The 19360-nt window shown below is 61.0% G+C and overlaps 1 protein-coding gene across 1 annotated transcript; it reads right to left on the reverse strand.

Moving 5' to 3' along the window:
• Positions 1-40: 40 nt before the first annotated feature.
• On the reverse strand, positions 41-10990 carry LOC117640953 (villin-1). The gene is made up of 12 exons (XM_034378006.1): positions 10937-10990; positions 10331-10453; positions 7357-7470; positions 4280-4482; positions 3896-4205; positions 3490-3732; positions 1750-2508; positions 1330-1666; positions 1087-1242; positions 905-1011; positions 603-791; positions 41-521 (listed from the first exon to the last, which is right to left on the reverse strand). Exons 1-12 carry the CDS (start codon positions 10973-10975, stop codon positions 408-410), a joined length of 2694 nt encoding a protein of 897 aa, XP_034233897.1. The 5' UTR covers positions 10976-10990; the 3' UTR covers positions 41-407.
• Positions 10991-19360: the final 8370 nt, after the last annotated feature.

Here is a 19360-nt window from a genome sequence, read left to right on the forward strand (position 1 = left end):
AGTCATTAGAAGGCTGTAATTGTCTTTAAAAGGAAAAGCATAAAATAGAAACAGCTTTGTTAGCAAACTATTTCTTCATACCCACTTGGCAAATCTATTTCTACAAAGTACATTTCTATGGAAAAATTTTTACATTGCTGCTGTTGCGTGCTTATCATTACAAACCCATAGATTTTTGGCTGCTAGTTGCTACGTAAGAAAAGCTAATGCATTTGCACATCTTGCTTGTGCACATCAACCAAAGTTACAAAAGTGTTCCTCATTTTATTAGCTGGAGTCAAGAAACTTATTGTGGTAGTTGCACATTGTAATTTGATAATGTGGCATCCTAATAGTGCAGCTCTGTAATTTTTCCTCTGCAACATCTTCAACTGTTGGAGACGTGATAATATTAGTTTAATTGCTTTTCAGAAGAGTCCTGCAGACTTCTTCAGATTGTGCTGACGCCAAAGTGGAAGTTGAGCAAATGTGGGGTAGTCCATTCCAAACACAGATACAAAATCACTGTGTGTCAGATGAAGCTGCAAATAAAGTGTATTACAAAACATCCACAAATTTTGATAAGAACTATTTTCAATAAAATGATTTGCATAATTTGCTACCTCTTTACGGAAAACATCTACTGTGTGTGGAAGGTGTGAAATGTCAGGATCCAAAAGCAGTTGGAGAGGAAATTTATCCTGATCCTCGAACTCCCGAATACAAGGCAAATCTGCAGTCGACTGTTGCGTCAAGTTAGGGACAGGACGTCCTTCGAGATGGGCTCGCACTTCATCGAAAGACTGGTAATCCTGTAAATTGCAAGAACGAGTTTATGAACTTCACCACGGCAAGACCGCACTCTAGCGATTTTCACAAAATTCATGCCTTACACACTACTAAAAATAGTTTCAGCATTACGCACATCCCACAGTCTCGGGTCCCACGACGCAAAGAAACCGGTGAACATCGGCGGCTCGTGGCCCTGGCGCACCAGGACTATTGGATTGCTGAGTTCTCGAGACGCAGGGTCTTCAACAACAACGTACGACATGAACACCTCGATGCGAGAATGGGACCTTGAAGGTACCCGATTGACTCACTCACCCGTTTTCAAAAACTCGATAGCGAGTGCAGTGGCCTTTTGCCTCGCCTCCCGACTGGTCTGGCGCCCGATCCACACGTAGATCGTGTCCCTCGCGTCCAGGATCAGGATTTCGTCCGGACTCAGCTCCTGCTGCGACACATTCGGCAGCTCCTCCACTGCAACGCGAGCGAACGCAAGGCACTGTCAGTGGGTAGGCGCCACGCCGAGCGGGGGAATGCCCTCAAGAGTCGCAGTGCTCTCACCCGCAAATGCGGACGACGAGGCCCCGAGACAGGCGAACAGCCTGGCGGCCCTGGCGTCTTGCTGCTCCGCCTGCTCGCCGTCGTCCTCGTCGACGTCCTTGATGTCCTCGCCGACGCCGACGTTGGTGCCGCCCAGCGCCGTCCAGAAGTCGTCCTTCTCCTGGCCCTCGTACACCACGGCCAGGTCGCCGCCGGCGCCCGCGGACACGGCCACGCGCTTGGCCATCTCGCGCTGGTCGCCCGTGGAGCCGCGGCCGCACCAGAGGAACCAGCCGCCGCGCTTGGAGCGCAGCACGAACACGGCGCCGCTCCGCAGCGACGCCAAGCGTCGCGGCACCTGCAGCACAGAGCGGACAGGGAGGTTGGGGGTCGACTTTGATTCCGCAGGACACTTGAGCACTTGAGCGAATGCGGCCGCACCTGCACGGAGCGCGTGTCGTGGTTCTGCGCGCCGTCGACGCGCAGCAGGAAGCTGGCCGGCAGCCCGTTGGCCGCGTCGTCGGGGGGCGCCTCGCCGCTCAGCACGGCCAGCCTGCCCCTGAAGATGGCGCGCATGGACGGCGGCTCGCGGCCCTCCAGCACGCGCACCACCACGGCCGCGGCCTCGCCGCCCGTCTCGTCGGCCAGCTCGCGGGCCTTCTCCTGCGCCCACAGCGCCGCCGTGGCCTGGCGCTCGCCGCTCGCCGTGCGGCCCAGCCAGTAGAAGACGGCGTGCTGCGCGGGGTGGCCGTAGCGGTAGTGCAGCACGTAGCACTCCCCCGAGTGCAGGCGGCCGAAGCGCTTGGCGGGCACGCCCACCAGCCCCGCGCGGCTCACGCGCCACAGCCGCGACTCCCCCGAGCCGTCGTCCAGCAGCCGCAGCTCCGCGGCCAGGCGCGCGTTGTCGCGCAGCGCGAGCGCGTCCATGCGCGTGTGCACCGTGGTGGCCGGCTTGGCCGCGGACTTGCCGTTCTTGGGGGCGGCCACGGGCGCGGCGTGGTGCCACGTCCGGAACAGGCAGCGGAACTCGGAGGGCTCGCAGCCGTCAGTGACGCGCGTGATGGGCGTGTGGGCGGCGTACCCCTTCTTGCGCACGAAGCCCTGCGCGTTGCGCATCGCCTCCAGGCGGTCGCGCTCGCCCACCAGCCGGCCCAGCCACACCCACACGCCCACACTGCCGTGGTCCACGATGTACGAGTCCTGCAACACAGCCCTGGTCTTACTCGAGGCTCCCAGCCCAGTGGTTCTCAACCTTAGGGTCACGACCCCAAGTGGGGTCGCGAAAAAAATTTTAAGGGGTCGCGGCGAGGTAGCTGGGGTCGTGTTTTGGGCCGATTTTAAGCAGCCACTGCGTCTGATCCGAGGCGGGCATTTTGCTCCCTCGACGGGCAATTGGTCTTTGAACCTTCCTTTAGCATGCCTTTGTTACGGAGTGTGATTATCAGTCTTAGTTTGGGAGCAGTATTGTCTCAAAGTTTACCAAAACGGTCAGAAATGTCTTTGAAAAATCGTGTTTTGGGCCGATTTTAAGCAGCCACTGCGTCTGACCCGAGGCGGTATTTCGTCCTCCTTCAACGGGCAATTGGTCTTTGGACCTTCCTTTAGCATGCCTTTGTTACGGAGTGTGATTATCAGTCTTAGTTGGGAGCAGTATTGTCTCAAAGTTGGCCGAAACGCTCAGAAATGTCTTTGAAAAACCGTTGTGACTGTTTTGGTCAACTTTGAGACAATACTGCTCCCAAACTAAGACTGATAATCGCATTCCGTAACAGAGGCATGCTAAAGGAAGGTCCAAAGAACAATTGCCTGTTGAGGGAGCAAAATGCCCGGCTCGGATCAGACGCAGTGGCTGCTTAAAATCGACCCAAAACATGATTTTTCAAAGACATTTCTGAGCGTTTTGGCCAACTTTGAGACAATACTGCCCCCAAACTAAGACTGATAATCACACTCCGTAACAGAGGCATGCTAAAGGAAAGTCCAAAGACCAATTGCCCGTTGAGGGAGCAAAATGCCCGCCTCGGATCAGACGCAGTGGCATGCTAAAGGAGGGGTCCCGTGGGGTCGTGAAACTTTTCCTGGGGGTCGCGGAAATTTTTGGCTACAAATTTGGGGTCGCGAGCCGAGAAAGGTTGAGAACCGCTGTCCCAGCCACTGCACCGCTTCGCTTGCGCCACTCACCGAGTGCGACAGGTCCGAGTGGTCCAGCGGGCCGCTCTTCACCTCGGTCACCATGCAGGTGTCGTCCTTGTCGGCGCAGTGGTACAGCGTGATCCTGGGCCGGTCCGCGGCGCGCTGCAGGTCCGTGGCGTCGAGGCCGTGCGCGCCGTGCGAGGGCGGCGCCGCGTGGTGCACCTCCAGGGCGGCGCGTCGCGGGTCCAGCGCCTCGGCCAGCAGCGCGAACTTGTCCGGCGGCAGCAGGACCTGAGGCAAGCGAGGCAAGCCACCTGATGTAGCGCTGGTTCGCGTCCCGAGGCTGGATCGTTTCGTCGTCCTGTCCCTGTCGCGTCCCTCCGGAACGCCTCAGAGACAGTGCGATGAAACGATGGCGGTTAGCTCGGCTAACTGGCCGGCTTGGCGCACTGACCTCGCGACCCTCCTCGACCAGGATGAGCACGCGCGAGCTGAGCTCGTCGCGCATGGCGGACGCCACCCGGGCGGCCTGCAGGCGCTCGCCCGCGCCGGCGTAGCGGCCCATCCACAGGACGAGGGCGTGCGGCGTGGCCACGAGGAAGACGCCGCCGGAGGAGAAGTGGCGCCAGGCCACGCTGGCCAGCTCCGTCACCACAGGGCAGCGGCGGCCCGGCCGCCCGGACACCCGGAAGAGGCGGGCGCCGGCCCCGGGGCCCACCACCGCCCCCGGGACCGCCCCCACGCTCACGCTGCCCTTCAGCACCCTGCCAAGCAAAGCAAACAATCAGTCTGGAAATTCGGTCAACTCGACCGCTACTCCTCCCCGGCACGGCCTTACCTGATGCCGGTGTGCTTGAAGTAGCCCAGGAAGCGCGTGGACTCGTGGCCCTGCAGCTCCCTGCGCAGCACGCTGCGCCCGCCCAGCGACTCGTCCAGCTCGCTGGCCTTGTAGGCGGCCGCGCCGCTCTCGTCGGGGCCCGCCGCGCCGCCCACCCACACGTGGATGTGCTGCTCCAGCGGCGCGCTGCGGACCTCCCGCACCTGTAGTGTCAACCAGAGTCAGCGACAGGGCAGCTTCAACACGGCTTCAGCCTCCAGCTGCAGGCCGGGCAAGGGAAAGGGGTAATGATTTTCCCCGTTCTCAGGTTCTCAGCCGCGCCGTCCCCGTTCTTTGAGCGTTTTTTCCAGCCCCCCGTCCGCGCACTCAAAGGGCCCGACCCGGGGTTTAATGACTCCTGCCGAACGCTGCGTAGTGCTGCGTAGTGCCCCTTGCTCCTTGGTTGCTTGCCCATGGCTTGCCCCAGCAGGGCGCCTCGGCCGGGTCGTTCCAGCTCCAGCATCGTTCCAGGCAGCAAGGACGTTGTTCCGGGACGCTCTCCATCGAGCGTGCTTCAGTCGAGACGCGACGCGACGCCTTTGCGGGCTTCGGGCTTCCAGGTGGTAATAAGCGGCTCGAATAAGCAGGCCACTGGACGGCGCGGCCTGGAGGTTCGGTGGAGCCGCTGGAACGACGTAACTCCAGCGCGGCGTGGCGGCAGATACGGCGTCACGGCGTCGCGGCGCGGCGGGGCGTCTTCAGCCTCCACCGCGGGATCGTCAGCGGTTCGCCGTTCGGCTCGACTTTTTCCCTTCCGCCGTTTTACTCAGGCGGTGGTGGCGGTGGTGGCGGCAGCGCTTGGCCGGGCCTCGCCGCGTGAGCGCACCAGCGCACCAGCGTCGGGGAAGACGGCCGAGCCATTTGTAACGTCCCTTCCGACGCCTCCGCCGTCGCGTAACGCCACCACCTCCCCGTCGTCTCCTTGCCTCGGCGAGGAGGTCGCCGTCAATGCGTGCCTCCGCCACCCTCATCACCGTCACCGCCAGCACCGCCAGCACGGCGGCACGCAAACAGCAACCACTCGCCTTCCTCCGCGGCGACGCGACGCGTCTCGTCTCGTTCGGGTCGTTATTGCCTGTTCCGCCCACCTTAAAGTGGGCCGACACGCCGACACCGCGACTCCCTCTGCAATTTTGTTGCCACGCCGTGCTTTTCGAGCAGACGCCCGCAGCGCCACTCTGCGCGCTCCGCGGCCACGCCAGGCCACGCCCCCGCACTACGCCCTTCACTTATCACCCCGCCCCGCCCCGCCCCTCGTCAACAGGTTGAGGTAGGTCAGGCCCGTGTAGGCGGCGGCGTCACGACACGACGGCGTGGCTCGGCGAGCTTCGCGGCGCCCCGGTGCCCTTAGCGGCTTGAAAGGCCCCGGGCGACGCCGCGCGCGCGTGTGTGAGTGAGTGAGTGTGTGTGTGTCTCCAGAGGGCCCGGCCGAGGGAAGGGCTTGGTTGGGCTGCGCGCTGCGCGCGGGCGGCTGCATAGGTCAGAGTTGAGGCGCGGCGCGCTGCAACGACTGCAGTGCAGTAACTGCAGCGCGCCGTCGTGCGATGTCGTTAGCGCATCCTTTCTCTGTTCTGTCCTGCTCGCCGCGGGCCTGCAGCGCAGTGCAGCGCAATGCAGCGCGAAACAGGACGCGGCGCGGCGATACCCCGCGCGGCTCGCTCTGCCGCAACCGGCGACCAACGCCCCCGGCGATACCCCCCGCCAGCTTGCTCGTTCTTCCTTGATAGCGACGTTGGTGGAGTCGGTGAGTGCTCGCGTGACACCGTCCTTCCGTCTTCGCGCGCGGATCTGGGCGGGCCGGGGCGGGCCGGGGCGGCACCGCGATGTGCCCGGCACAGTCCGAACGGCCGTGGTGGACGGGGCACAGGCCTGGGCCCAGGGACGTCCCAGGGTCACCGCGTGTTCCGGTCCACAGCACAGCGCGGCGCCCGGCCCGGTGACGCGACCGCGCCACCGCGCTGCCGGCCGCTGTCGATTTCAGGGCTTCCAGAGAGGCGGGGGACAGACGGACACACTGCCAGAAGCGGCGCGGCTGTTCGGTCATTCAGGAAGAAGAGGCTGTCAATGTTTCAAAACGACGACGCCTCGGGTCGGGTCATCCAAGGGTGAAGTCCTCGGTGCTCGAGGCTCGAGCGCCGTGCGAGGAGCGCGTAGGCAGTCCCGCCGAGGCCGTCTGCGCGCTGCCTGCCTAGCCGCCGCCGCCAGGCGCCACCCCATGGACTGCAGTACGGCCAGGCGCGGCTAGGCTAGCGCGGCCAGGCTCCAGGTTCGGGCCGCCGCCTGGCGCCTAATACGGCGGGCTGGACGCGCTGGACGGGCTGGACGGGCCGGGCTGCCTTTGTTTCTGCTCGAGTGCGATTGGCGGGCATGATGATGAGTCGGACGAGGGGGCGGGGGCGGGGGCGGGGGACGCAGTCAACCATTGTCTGCGAGTGATTCATATGGAACTGCTTGAGTGAGGGCACGGCGGCACGGCGGCCCGTTACTTATTGTTGCGCTATTCGGCGGGCATCGCGGTGCCCTGCACCGAGCCCTGCACTCCCTGCAGCGGTGCAGCGCCGACGCCGGGCTCATTCCGGGCACTGCTTTCGTCGCCGTCTCCCTCGCGCCCTGCCGGGACGCCCCACGCGTGCGAGAGAGACGGCGCGACGGGAGCAGTGCACGCCTTGGCGACCTGCTGCCCCAATCAGCCCCACGGAGTCGGACCAGCCTTGGCCTGCCTTGGCGCTCTGGAGCCGCAGTTGCAGTGCCCGAGTCACGAGGGAAGGGAAGGCCCACAGTGGCCAGAACACCGGTGGAGGCGGCCGAAACTCTAGTCGCATTTTGAGCTCCAGAGTTGCTAAATGGGACTCGAACTTAACGTGTGACCCCGCCAATGGATTGCTCGTTCGGAGAGTAATCCGTTGGTGGGGTCACACGTTCGGTTCGAGTCCCATTTAGCGACTCTGGAGCTCAAAATGCGACTAGAGTTTCGGCCGCCTCCACCGGTCCTGGGTCCACTGTGAGGCCCCACACTGTAGGGGGCGGCTCTCACTCACCCTGGTGTTGGGTCCGGCCGGCAGATCGCGCTCGGCGGAGGCGAACACGAGGTAGGAGTCGGCGTCGTAGAACGTGCCCCACTGGTCGCGGGGGACGGTCACCACCTGCAGATGCTGCAAAGGCAAACAGAGAGAACCGTTTCGTTATTACATTCATACCGTTCGTGGAGTGCAGTAGTGTGTGTGAGTGTGTTTGTTGGCACTGAACGATCTCGGGCGGGGCGGGGCGTCCGCCACGGCCCGTCTGCCAGCCCAATGTGCCGGCCCGTCTCGCACTTGCACTTTCCAGCAACGCGTAACACAGTGTAACACAGTGCAGTGACGCCCAGAGTTGTGTGTCCGATGCTCCACCCCTCTGTGCTCTGTGGGTGCGTCTGGCTGCGTTCTGCGTCCGCGTCGGCCACCGCGGGGAAAGTCTCCTCGCTCTGGGAACCGCGGCCCGCGGCCAAGCCGTCCACTAATTATGGAGCTCGCTGCTTCCTCCAAAGACAAGCAGTGCAGCCTCCATCCCGACGGCCGACGCGTGGAGCCAGTGGCTGGCTAGTCAAGCTGGCCCAGGGAGGGTGCCTGCATGACCGGGCGCAGCGTTGTCGTTGTGTTTTTTTTTACAACAACGGAGACAACGTTATTGTTGTTGATGTTTGGTGTGGACTGGTGTGGACGCCAAGCGCCAAGCTCCGCTTCCGGTGTCGTTGTGCATCATTCGTCCCAGTTCCGGTCACGGCTCGGCGCGGCATTCACCGCGGGGCCCCCGCCGCCCCGGCAGGACTCGAACCGCGCCCCGCCCCCGCCCGGCCGGCCGCGCGGCTCAGAAATGTGACAGACGCGGTCACCGCAAAAGGGGAAGAGAGGGGCGGGGAGGGATTCCATTCTGTGCAGTGTAGCGGCGACGCGCGGCGCGTTTTGCCCTGCTTCAATTAGGCCGGGTGGAAAAAGGAAAAAGCTGATGAAAAGTCGTGCGGAAGCGCGCGGCAACGTTGGCGTGGCGTCTCCCTCATTTTGGCGCGGCAAGTTGGTGCCATCAGGCCGCCCGTCTCTCTCCCACTGCAGGCCCTGGCAGCCCCTGGCGACGCAACAATCAGGCAGCAATCCGTTACCATTCCATCCCAGGCAGGCAGGCAGGCAGGCGGGCTGTCGTCGGCTCGTCCTGCAATTAAAGCGGCGGCGCTGCAGGAGTCGCACCATTTGCATCGCCTTCCTTGCGGTGGCGCAGCCTACCTACAGTGCAGGCGGGGCCGCTGGAGCCTGGAGCCTCCAGCAGCCGCGGAGTGGATCCGAGGAGTCGCGGCGTCGCTGTCTCTGTCGCACTCACGAGGGTGCCCGGAGGGGCGCGAGCGAGACTCAGCGCGAAGGGGCGACTCTTGGGAACCGCGCGGTTGGAGGCGACTGCAGCCCTAGACTGCGACTTCATGAAGCCTGCCAGATCTGGAGGCCCATCCAGAAGCCCGAGCTACTACCCGCCCGATGCCAGAGCGGCGCAGAGCGGCCGCGCGGTGGGGCCTCCCAAGCGCACCTGTCGTCCAGATCTGGAGCCGGCGGCAGGGCGGCAGTCAGGGCGGCAGGCTCGCGGCGCCAGGCATTCAGGCCTGCCGGGCCTGCCGGGCTTCCGCGGCCATTTGGATTATCTGCTATCGCCGTCAAATCCATCACTTTCACTGGCCGCGCGGCACGACGGAAGCGCAAGCGCCAAGCGCCCCGGCGTCGCCGTGGTGGCCCGGCCCGGCCCAGGCCGGCCTAGCCGCTCCTCCGACGACGGTGGCCGACGGTGGCAGAAAGCCTCCCACGTCTGGGAACGGCGCACCGCCCGCACCGCCCGCACCGCGCGGCCAGGAAGGAGCTGCCAGGCCCTCCAGTTTTCGAGATGGACGAAATTGGCGGAGGCTGGGGCGGGCTGCAGCGGGCTGCCCCCGCGCGGTTCAGGGTGTTTTCCCTTTCCGCCAGCTTCCTTCCTCCTTTCTAAACGCGGGCCTCGCCGCTCGCCGATGTGAGCTGGGTGGCGTCCTCGTTCTCGTCGTCCCCGCGTCGTCCCCGCCCCGGCGGCGCACAGCGCGGCACAGCGCGGCACAGCGCGCGTCACGGGTCGCAGCGCCGAACCCTTTGCAGGGCCCATTGTGCCGAGGTCGCCGCCGGTGCAGGCGGGGCGGGGCGGCGCTCCATGCACACCAAGGTCGCCGTGCTGCACATGGTGGTCGTGCCGAGCCTCCGAACCTCTCCCTCGCCTGAATAGTAATAGTTGGCTTGTGTCGCCCCGAGCCATGAGGAAGCGAGTGGGCCGGCCAGGCAGCCCAGCGCTCGCGCAGGTAACGAGGCTTTTAAGCGGCTTGCGAAATGTCCCGGGCCGCCGCGTGTGTCTTGGCGCTGGGACTGCGGGGCCTGCGCGGCCTGCCGGGCCGCTCTGCCGCTAATAAGCGCGGAGCGCCAGGCCATACTTCGAGCGCGCCGCGGCACCGCACTCCCAGCCCCGTCGCCAGCCCCCTTTTCTAATTGGGGCCGGGACTGACAGTCGGGCAGGGCAGGGCTGGGCCTTTCGGCGGGCACCTGTCAGGGCGGTCGGCTTGCTGGCTTCCTGGTCCGCACCCATGCGCCACCGCCACTGCCACCCTCCGCCCACGCCCGGCGCCGCCCTCGCCCTATCGCTCTGTCTCTGTCGCACCCCCGCGGGACGCGCCGTGAGTGCGAGGGAGACAGAGCGACGATTCGGAATGGGCCTGCTGGCACTGCTGGGCGTCCTGGTCGTGGCCATTCAGGTACAGTGTCGTGACCAACCTCCCACGTGGGACGCGTGCGCAAACAGACGGCGGGGCACGTGCAAAGCTCAAAGCACGCCACTTACACAAAGTCAATTGGACTCTTTTATTTTTTGGCGCGGGTCCGCCTCCCACGCTTGTGCCCGTCCGTCGGCCCTTCGAGAGTGTGTGTGTGAGTGTTTTGTTTGTGGTGTGCGCTCGTGGGCGCCGCGGTCGGCCAAACTCACCTCCACCCTCCAGACGTGGAAGCCCGTGGCGTGGCGACCGACGTGCCTGAAGGCGGGCTCCGTCGGACTCTCGCAGCTGTGGCTGCTGGAGCTGCAGCTCGTGCTGCTGGTGGAGTACTGCGCCTGCGCACACATCAGGGCCAGGGCCGACAGGGATCAGCCTCAGGAATAACTCAAAGTCACCTGCGAAAAAAAATTAAGTCCACCTGCCCCCGCGACTGCAACGCGCTACGCGCTGCAACGGGACCGCGCCGCACCGTTGTTCTTCGTTCTCGACGCCCTGGTCCTGGCCCTGGTCCTGGCCCGGGTCTCGAAGGGCGCCAATCAGGCGCCGTGAGGAGGCGGAAAACGGCAAATTTGCCGCTCGATTGGCGATGGGCGCGATCCCTCCGGACCCCGTCGGCGGGTGTCGGCACTACACGGGTGAGGACGGCCCTCGGGCAAGCCGTCGCAACACGAAAGCGACCGGCTTTTCTTTTCCCGGACAACAATCAGTTTTAGCAAAACTAGCCGCGGACGCGCCACTTTCGCCGAAACGCGAAAAGCGAAAAGCCACAGACAGGCGAAAGGGTCGAAAGGACGGCTGGGCCGGCCGATGGCAGCAACAATACTTACCCACTCGCGCCGGTTCCTGAGGATGCGCATCCTGGCGGCGGCGGTGTGTTGCGGCGGTGTTTGCGGCGGTCGTCACGCTCCGTCACGCCTCGTCACGCCTCGTCACGCCTCGTCACGGCGCCACGCCGTCACACCATCGCGTCACACCGCGTCACACGCAGCCAGGTGGTCCCTGTCAACAAGGCAACGCGGGGCTTTAGTTCTCTGTCTTCGTCCCGCCCGCCCGGCACAGTGTTGTCTCTCTCTCACCCCTCGACGGCACCCCCATGAGTGCGGGAGAGACAGTCAGCATGCATCCCGCCATTACTGAGCCGACACCCTTTTCCTGGACCGGCTTTTCCTCCCGGTGGAGACTTTAACGCATCGGGAGACTGCGGGAACCCACAGTGCTCGCGGTCGGTTCGTTTCCGCGCGCTTTTGCCGATGCAGTTCGTTTGCTCCACATCCCAGAGTAGATCCTAAGACGAGTTATCATCACACAGCCGCACCACTTTTTTCCATCTTTCCTTTTCTTTCTGCTTCTTCTTTCTTTCGCCGGGGTATAACACTGTAGGGCCGGGCAGGCCTACGGCTACGCCACGGCTAGGCCGAGCCAGGCCGGGCGCCTCGCCTCGCTTCGAGATGGCCGTTCTCATCACGGTGCACTCACTTTCCTTCGCAGCGCCGCGCCGCGCTGCAACAACAAGCAAAGTGCAGCTTGTCACTCCACTGCTAGGCCGCCAGACGCAACCCGCCTGATTATCATCATTACAGTAACAAACGCCAACACACGCACGCACACAGGCGCACACACACACACAGCCACGGCCAGACGGACGGACAGGCAGACACAGACACAGTAGGCAGGCCGCGCATGATCTGCTTTCTCTGAGTGCAATCGATCCGTTCATCGAGCACGGACTACACACGGAGGCATTGCAAGGCCTGGCTTGACCCTGCTGCCCTCGCCGTTCGCCTCACCGCAGCTCGCGTTACGTGCGTGGGCGTTTGGCAATGGTTCGGCAAATGTTGCTCCGGTCTTTACGGTGGACGTGCGGGTGCTGCTCGTTGATTGATTTTGTTGCGAGTGCACTGTGCACTCCCTGGATGCATTCCCTGCCGCCGCGGAGTGCCGGGGAGTGCCCCCCCCCACCCCCCCCCAGCGAATGTACTGCCGCCAGTCCGGGCGGGCGGGCAGCGAGCAGCCTCAGCGCATCGCTATCGCCGCGCCACATCTCGATACCCCTGTTCGATACCTCGATCTTCCCTACCGCCGCCTGCCCTGCGTCTTCATTACTGACCCACACAGCAATCATTAACATCGCCACAAATTCGCCGGAAATTCCGGGAAACGATCACCTGATTTTAAAAATTTGTCGTATTTAATTTTTAAATGAAGAACGCTTTTTTCCCCTGATTGATTCCGTTCCCCCGCTCGCAAGCTGTCTAGCCCAGCGGTTCTCAACCTTTCTCGGCTCGCGACCCCAAATTTGTAGCCAAAAATTTCCGCGACCCCCAGGAAAAGTTTCGCGACCCCACGGGACCCCTCCTTTAGCATGCAACTGCGTCTGATCCGAGGCGGGCATTTTGCTCCCTCAACGGGCAATTGGTCTTTGGACCTTCCTTTAGCATGCCTCTGTTACGGAGTGCGATTATCAGTCTTAGTTTGGGAGCAGTATTGTCTCAAAGTTGGCCAAAACGCTCAGAAATGTCTTTAAAAAATCATGTTTTGGGTCGATTTTAAGCAGCCACTGCGTCTGATCCAAGGCGGGCATTTTGCTCCCTCAACATGCAATTGTTCCTTGGACCTTCCTTTAGCATGCCTCTGTTACGGAATGCGATTATCAGTCTTAGTTTGGGAGCAGTATTGTCTCAAAGTTGGCCAAAACGCTCAGAAATGTCTTTAAAAAATCATGTTTTGGGTCGATTTTAAGCAGCCACTGCGTCTGATCCAAGGCGGGCATTTTGCTCCCTCAACAGGCAATTGGTCTTTGGACCTTCCTTTAGCATGCCTCTGTTACGGAGTGCGATTATCAGTCTTAGTTTGGGAGCAGTATTGTCTCAAAGTTGACCAAAACAGGCACAACGATTTTTCAAAGACATTTCTGAGCGTTTCGGCCAACTTTGAGACAATACTGCTCCCAAACTAAGACTGATAATCACACTCCGTAACAAAGGCATGCTAAAAGAAGGTCCAAAGACCACTTGCCCGTTGAGGGAGCAAAATGCCCGCCTCGGATCAGACGCAGTGGCTGCTTAAAATCGACCCAAAACATGATTTTTTAAAGACATTTCTGAGCGTTTTGGCCAACTTTGAGACAATACTGCTCCCAAACTAAGACTGATAATCGCACTCCGTAACAAAGGCATGCTAAAAGAAGGTCCAAAGACCACTTGCCCGTTGAGGGAGCAAAATGCCCGCCTCGGATCAGACGCAGTGGCTGCTTAAAATCGACCCAAAACATGATTTTTTAAAGACATTTCTGAGCGTTTTGGCCAACTTTGAGACAATACTGCTCCCAAACTAAGACTGATAATCGCACTCCGTAACAGAGGCATGCTAAAGGAAGGTCCAAAGACCAATTGCCCGTTGAGGGAGCAAAATGCCCGCCTCGGATCAGACGCAGTGGCTGCTTAAAATCGGCCCAAAACACGACCCCAGCTACCTCGCCGCGACCCCTTAAAATTTTTTCGCGACCCCACTTGGGGTCGCGACCCTAAGGTTGAGAACCACTGGTCTAGCCTCCCTGAATGCCGCTTACCGCTCGCCACCGCTCGCCACCGCTCGCCGCGCCGCGTTGTGCCGCAGACCGGTGCCAACCGCAAAACCAACACTGTCAACCGAATGCAAGTCAAGCCTCGGGGCAGCCCTCGCCACAACTCGCCGATCCGTCTTACTTTCCTGTCAAGTTTGACTTTGTTTCGTACTCTCAGCCCCCTTTGCGCGAGATGTTGGATACAGTTAAAATTGGCCACGCGCGCCCCCTACGCTGTAATGGTGTTTGCGGTCGGCGCCGACTGCGCCCGCTCCGCGCCCCGCTGCGGGATTAATCGCAAAGTGATTTCGATACCGCGGCGGCCTGCTGGCCTGCCTGCTGGCCTGCAGACCGAGTCCGCGAGGAGTCTTTCCGTCTCTCTCCCACCCTCGCGGCACGCCTCATGAGTGCGAGAGAGACGGGGCGACGCGTTTCGTTTCGATATCCGCGATCGGCAAGGCAAGAGCTCCGCGCTGCACGCGAGGGCGAGGGCGCGTGGCCTGGCGTGGCGTGGTCCCGCGGGACTCCCTCGCGACTCGGAACGGAACGGGTGAACGAGCACGGCCGGGCGGATGTCATCGTGATCATGACCGTGTCATCGTCATGCGGCCGGGGCGGGCCGGGGCCGCGCACGCCGCCACGCCGCACACACTGCCGCCAGGAATGTGGAGGAGCCTTTTCCGACCTCAGTCACGCAGCCGTCTCACTTCCGCGGCCTGGATGGATGGGTGGATGGGTGGATGGACAACCGTTAGCGAAATGTACGCATCCTGCTAAAAGCAAAAGCGTTTCCGTCCTTTCTCTGCGTGTGGCACGGCGGGATGCGCCTCGGTCCGCGGCTGTGTTTAAAGTTTCGGGGGCCGGCATCGTGCGCACGACCATGGCGCCGCCGCCGCGGCCCGCCACGCCACGCCGGGCCACGCAGCGCTGCGGGACCGGGAGAAAATTCCAGATCACATCAACGCCAAATCTGGGGTCAGAGATCTCAAGGGGGAGGGCCCGGGCCGGGAGGCAGCGCGGCACGGCAACTCAAGGCACGGCGATGTGCCGGTGCGGCGGTGCGGCGGTGCGGCCGCCGCGCTGGAGCTTTCATCTGAGAAGTCCACTTCCGCGAGGCCCGCAGCCCGCAGGCAGCGCCACGGGCTGGCCCCACACAAATGAAGCCCCCTTGTTTCTTTTTCGCGCCATTTTTTACCGTTTCGGACTGCGATAGGTGTGTTATTTTGCGGCACCATGAGCACTATTCTAAATCGTCCAAAAAAACGAAAAGCAACAGAGCAGAAACTGCGAAAGCCGCGGAAGGGAAGGAGTCTCTGAATGCGGTGTCTCTTCGGCCAAACCAATTCTCACCGATCAGCGCAAGCGCACTGCGGGTGTGGTCTTTTCCCCCTCCAGCCACCTGTGTGGCACTACTGGATATTACCCTCGGCCGTCGCCGGCGAAAGGAATAGCGGATAAAGCTTGACTCTGCACAATGCGCTGGCGCTGAGGGCGGCTGAAGGCCCAGCCATGGGAACGCTGCTCCGCTAAATTTAATTCCGAGAACGGCCCAGCCCCGGTGTGCCAGTGTGCCGGTCATGCTGGGCCGCCGCGGAGCGCGACAAGGCGACGCACTACTTGAGCACCCGCAGCACTGCAGCAGCAGCAGGAAGCTGGCGGCGTCCCGGCGCCACCCTCGGTGTTTACCTTAGGAAATGGTCCTCCTCGGCCCGGACAACGCCAACGCCCCCTCCGTGACACTGGTGGCACGCCCCGCGGCTCGCGACTGCGTAGACGCGCGCCCCGGCTGCGCGGCGACGGCGGCGACGGACTTGGACGCGGCGGTGCACGGCGGAGCACGGCGAGCGCGGTTCTGAGGCGAGGGACGTCCCTGTCGAGCATCCCGTCCGCGGGTCCCTCCCGAGCGCTCACCTGCAGCGCTGCCAACCCAAGCCAGCCCACGCCGCCGCACGCCGCGCCAGCGGCCCCGCGGCAGGCAGGTTGGCTGAGGTTGGCCGCCCTGCGGAGAGGAGAGGCCGCCCCGCCCGACCGGGCCGACAGATGCGACGGACGGGCGGGCCGCTCGCCACGCTTGGCCCACCCCGTCATTGTCATCGAAAAGGCGTATGTTATGTGGACCCGATGCATTCGCATTCGCGCGTCCTTCAATTATTTCGCGTGGGCGACTTTTTTCGGACACCAAGCTGGTTCTCACGCCGTGTGCCCGCCGAGCGGACACGGCCAGGGCGGCCTGGGTGCCCCGGCGACGGGGTGTGGGGGAGCGGTGTGGAGCCGCAGAGAAGGCACGGCGCAGACAGCCCAGCTGGGCCTAGGGCACCTAGGGCGGCAACTCGATCCGTTTCGGGCTTCGGCAGCAGGATTTTACGAGGGTGTCCTCATTTCGAAATTTATAGCACAATCCTTCACTCGCTCACACACACAGTGAGTGCACTTGAAGGTTAAAGCGCGGCCCCGCCCTTCCTCCCCCCTCCCCTCGCCGCCCTTCACGGTGTCAGCATGTCAGTGGCTAGGCGTGCCCGACAGCGCCCCGCACCGCCTCGCGGCGCCCCGACACAGTCCGGTAATTATATTGATCGTTCCGCGTTCCGCAGCCGACTCGAAATTTGCGTCGGATTTCCCCGCCCGTTCCCCTTCCTCGGCGCTGTGGGCCTGGGAGCGCGGCGGGTTGCCTATCTCAAGACGTCGGGCGCTCCACTGCAGGCCGCCTGCCGCGTAGGCAACCGGCCCGGTTCGACACACGGGAGCGCGGCGGGTTGCCTATCTCAAGACGTCGGGCGCTCCACTGCCTGCCGCGTAGGCAACCGGCCCGGTTCGACACACGGGAGCGCGGCGGGTTGCCTATCTTAAGACGTCGGGCGCTCCCGCCGATCGTCCCAATGCTCGCTGGTCGCGGTGACGCCATCCGCCACGTACCCGGTGACACAGCCGAACGCACTTTCTATCTGGAACTCGCTAGGGGCCGGCGTGCCGCCGCGCCGGCACCGCGCCGCCGCGTCCACGCAGGTAAATGAAAGAAAGCATTGCGCGGTCGGCACGCGAACCGGTCCAGTGGCTTCGTTTACTGTCACTGCTCTTAGAGGCGCTCACCGCGCGGCGCGGACCACATTCTGCGGGAATCCGAGAGGGGGAGGGGCGCAGTCTGTTTGTCGAGCGCTGCTTGTGTCTCATTTGAATGTCTCTGCGGGGCCGCGGGGCCCGAGCCTCCCCGAGCACCGAGACGCGCCCCGTTGGCGCCGTTTCTGTCGCGCCGACGAGCGGAGCGAAACGGGCATCCTTTGCCCGGCAAGGTACTGCCGCGCCGCGATGCTACCGCCTTCCGAGAACTCGTACCGTTCTGGACGCGCGACGCGAGGCAGGCCAGCAGCATGGAGACACACTAGTCTGTCTCTAGTCTGACACACTAGTGTGTCTCCATGCCAGCAGGCTGCGTGATTACTGTATCGGAATGGTCCGCGCGCTCAAGGGGCGTGCCGTGCTCTATTGGCGGAATCCGCTGTCGATTTCGCCTCGCAAGCTGGGCACACGGCGTTCGTTGTCACCCTGCGCGTGTCTGTGTTTCGAGTGTCGGGCCTCGCCCGTTTCGCGCGTTGGCGGCGAATTTGAAGCCCCGGGGCCAAGGCTTCGGCCGGGGCGCACCCTGACGTTCGCAGCACGGCGAGGCAACGTTCATACAAGAAATTTTCTTGTCACCGGATGCAAATAGCTGGCTGTCACGCTGGCGGCAACCATGGAAACGATCATGGAACGAACTAGCTCAGACTGGTGTGGCGCGGAGCGGAGGAGGGTGTGCCCTGCGACAGCCACCCTGAGGCTGTGGCCCCCAGGATAGATAGAATCAGGAAGTAACTACAGCTTCAGCTCTCCGAATGCGCATCAAAATAAAGAATCAAAGATGATAGTTAGTTGAGACTTAGGAACATGGGCAGAATTTAACACTAGAACCGCGGAAGGGGTCAATTTGACCCCTTTTAATTTTCGTCATAAATTTTTCTGACTTATTTTTTTCTTCAAGGATTTGGGGCTTTTCGACTTTTTATAAATACCAGAAAAGAACATTTGAGTGAAATTTCGGCGCTGTCGGACCATTTTTGTAGGCGTAGGACAACAATATACCTAGAACCGCGGCAGGGGTCATTTTGACCCCTGTATTGTTTGCACTCAGGAAGTTCGAATTTTGGCAATAAAAAAGCGTCACAAGCGTCAATTTTAGTGGTGAATCATTTGGGAGTGCTATGGACTGCCCTGGGAGACCTAACTTGGCCAACGGCGTAGGCGACCCGCCGAGCAAACGCCTAAATGTATGCAAGATGCGTGTGTTCCGCGTAAGGTATCTGTCTGTAGAATAAAAAAAAATCTCATTCAACGAGCGTTAAGGAAAGTAGATGATACTCGTTTGGTTTTCTTCGAGGTAGTAGTTCGGGCTTTTTTATAACTGTGTATGAGATAAATAGATAGCCCAATAATATACATGGACCTAAGCGAGCTGGCCAATGTCGGTGCGAGCCGAGCTGTGGCTTGCACCGGACGAGCCGTGAGACATTATTGCTGTTCTATGCGCACTGTACGCGGGGACAGGGGATTGTTGGCCGGTGCCGCTCGCGCTGTACCCGCGAGGTATTGTCGATGTTTCGAGCAGACTGCCTGCCATGCGACACTCACGATCCCGCCCGGCAGCCACCACCCTAATATTATTGTATTATTGTTAGGATACCGCTTGGTTTCTGGACTCAGCAGTAAAAGCACGGTGACACCTTTATGTGTCTAATAGTTTTAGATACGTTTCAAGTGTCAAGGTATCATCTGGTAAAAAATCTACGTCACTTAGTACCCATCCCCACACTGAATAACAGGAAAAGTTGCCATATACATCGGCAACTTTGGCCCGCCCCGTACATTGAGGAATGTATTAATTTCGCCTATTTTTAATCCGGACGGGACTTGAACCTGAGTCTGGGGTCAAAATAGATGTTTTTAGATCAGCATAAATTAGATCAGCACCCTCATACACATCAACAACAATGCAAAAACTCAAATAAAAAGAATGTTCTAAATGTACCCTACTGGGATTTGAACCCGGGTTCAAACCTCTCCGATTCGCTTGAAACTGGCTACCGTTGGTTTTGTCTCGTCGCCCCGATTCCAAAAATTTCCCTGCATGCTCTTCTAGCTGTATCCGTTACCGAAATCCTCCTCGACCTAAGGTAGACCATGATGCACCTGCAGCAGCGCCCCCGGGGCTCGGATCGAATTTGCTGCCAGCGGGCGGTTCTTAAGGGTCACCCAAGTAGGCTGCATATCAAATTTGGTCAAGATCGGACCACGGGAAGTCCTCAGACGGACGAACGAACGGACGGACACACAGCATGGATCATACTCCGTCCCTCCGTCATTTTTTTAACAAAAAAAATAGAAGGGACGGGCCAAAAATGGTAGAAAAGGAGCAAAACAGGTTATTCGTGCCATGCGGGTTGCCTACCTTTGGCCTTTTAAGGCCCTACATAATTCAAAATATCATTGTTGATCTCAGATACATCATTTTACATCGTTAAGGGCCCATAACATGAGCAAAATAAGAAAAATACGGGCAGAAAAAATGGGGGGTCAAAATGACCCCTTCCGCGGTTCTAGGTATACGAAAAAGTCAGCGGTTCTAGTGTTAAAGAAAGAAAGAAAAAAAATA

Source organism: Thrips palmi, unplaced genomic scaffold (assembly GCF_012932325.1).
Source record: "Thrips palmi isolate BJ-2018 unplaced genomic scaffold, TpBJ-2018v1 HiC_scaffold_15, whole genome shotgun sequence".
Lineage (NCBI taxonomy): Eukaryota > Metazoa > Arthropoda > Insecta > Thysanoptera > Thripidae > Thrips > Thrips palmi.

Coding starts and splice junctions, on each gene's coding strand:
- LOC117640953 (XM_034378006.1), bottom strand. CDS start 10,975: ATGCGCATCCTCAGGAACCGGCGCGAGTGGGTAAGTATT. Junction 10,454..10,936: donor GGCGCGAGTGGGTAAGTATT/GTTGCTGCCATC, acceptor ATGTGTGCGCAG/GCGCAGTACTCCACCAGCAG. Junction 1,667..1,749: donor ACGACACGCGCTCCGTGCAG/GTGCGGCCGCAT, acceptor TCTGTGCTGCAG/GTGCCGCGACGCTTGGCGTC.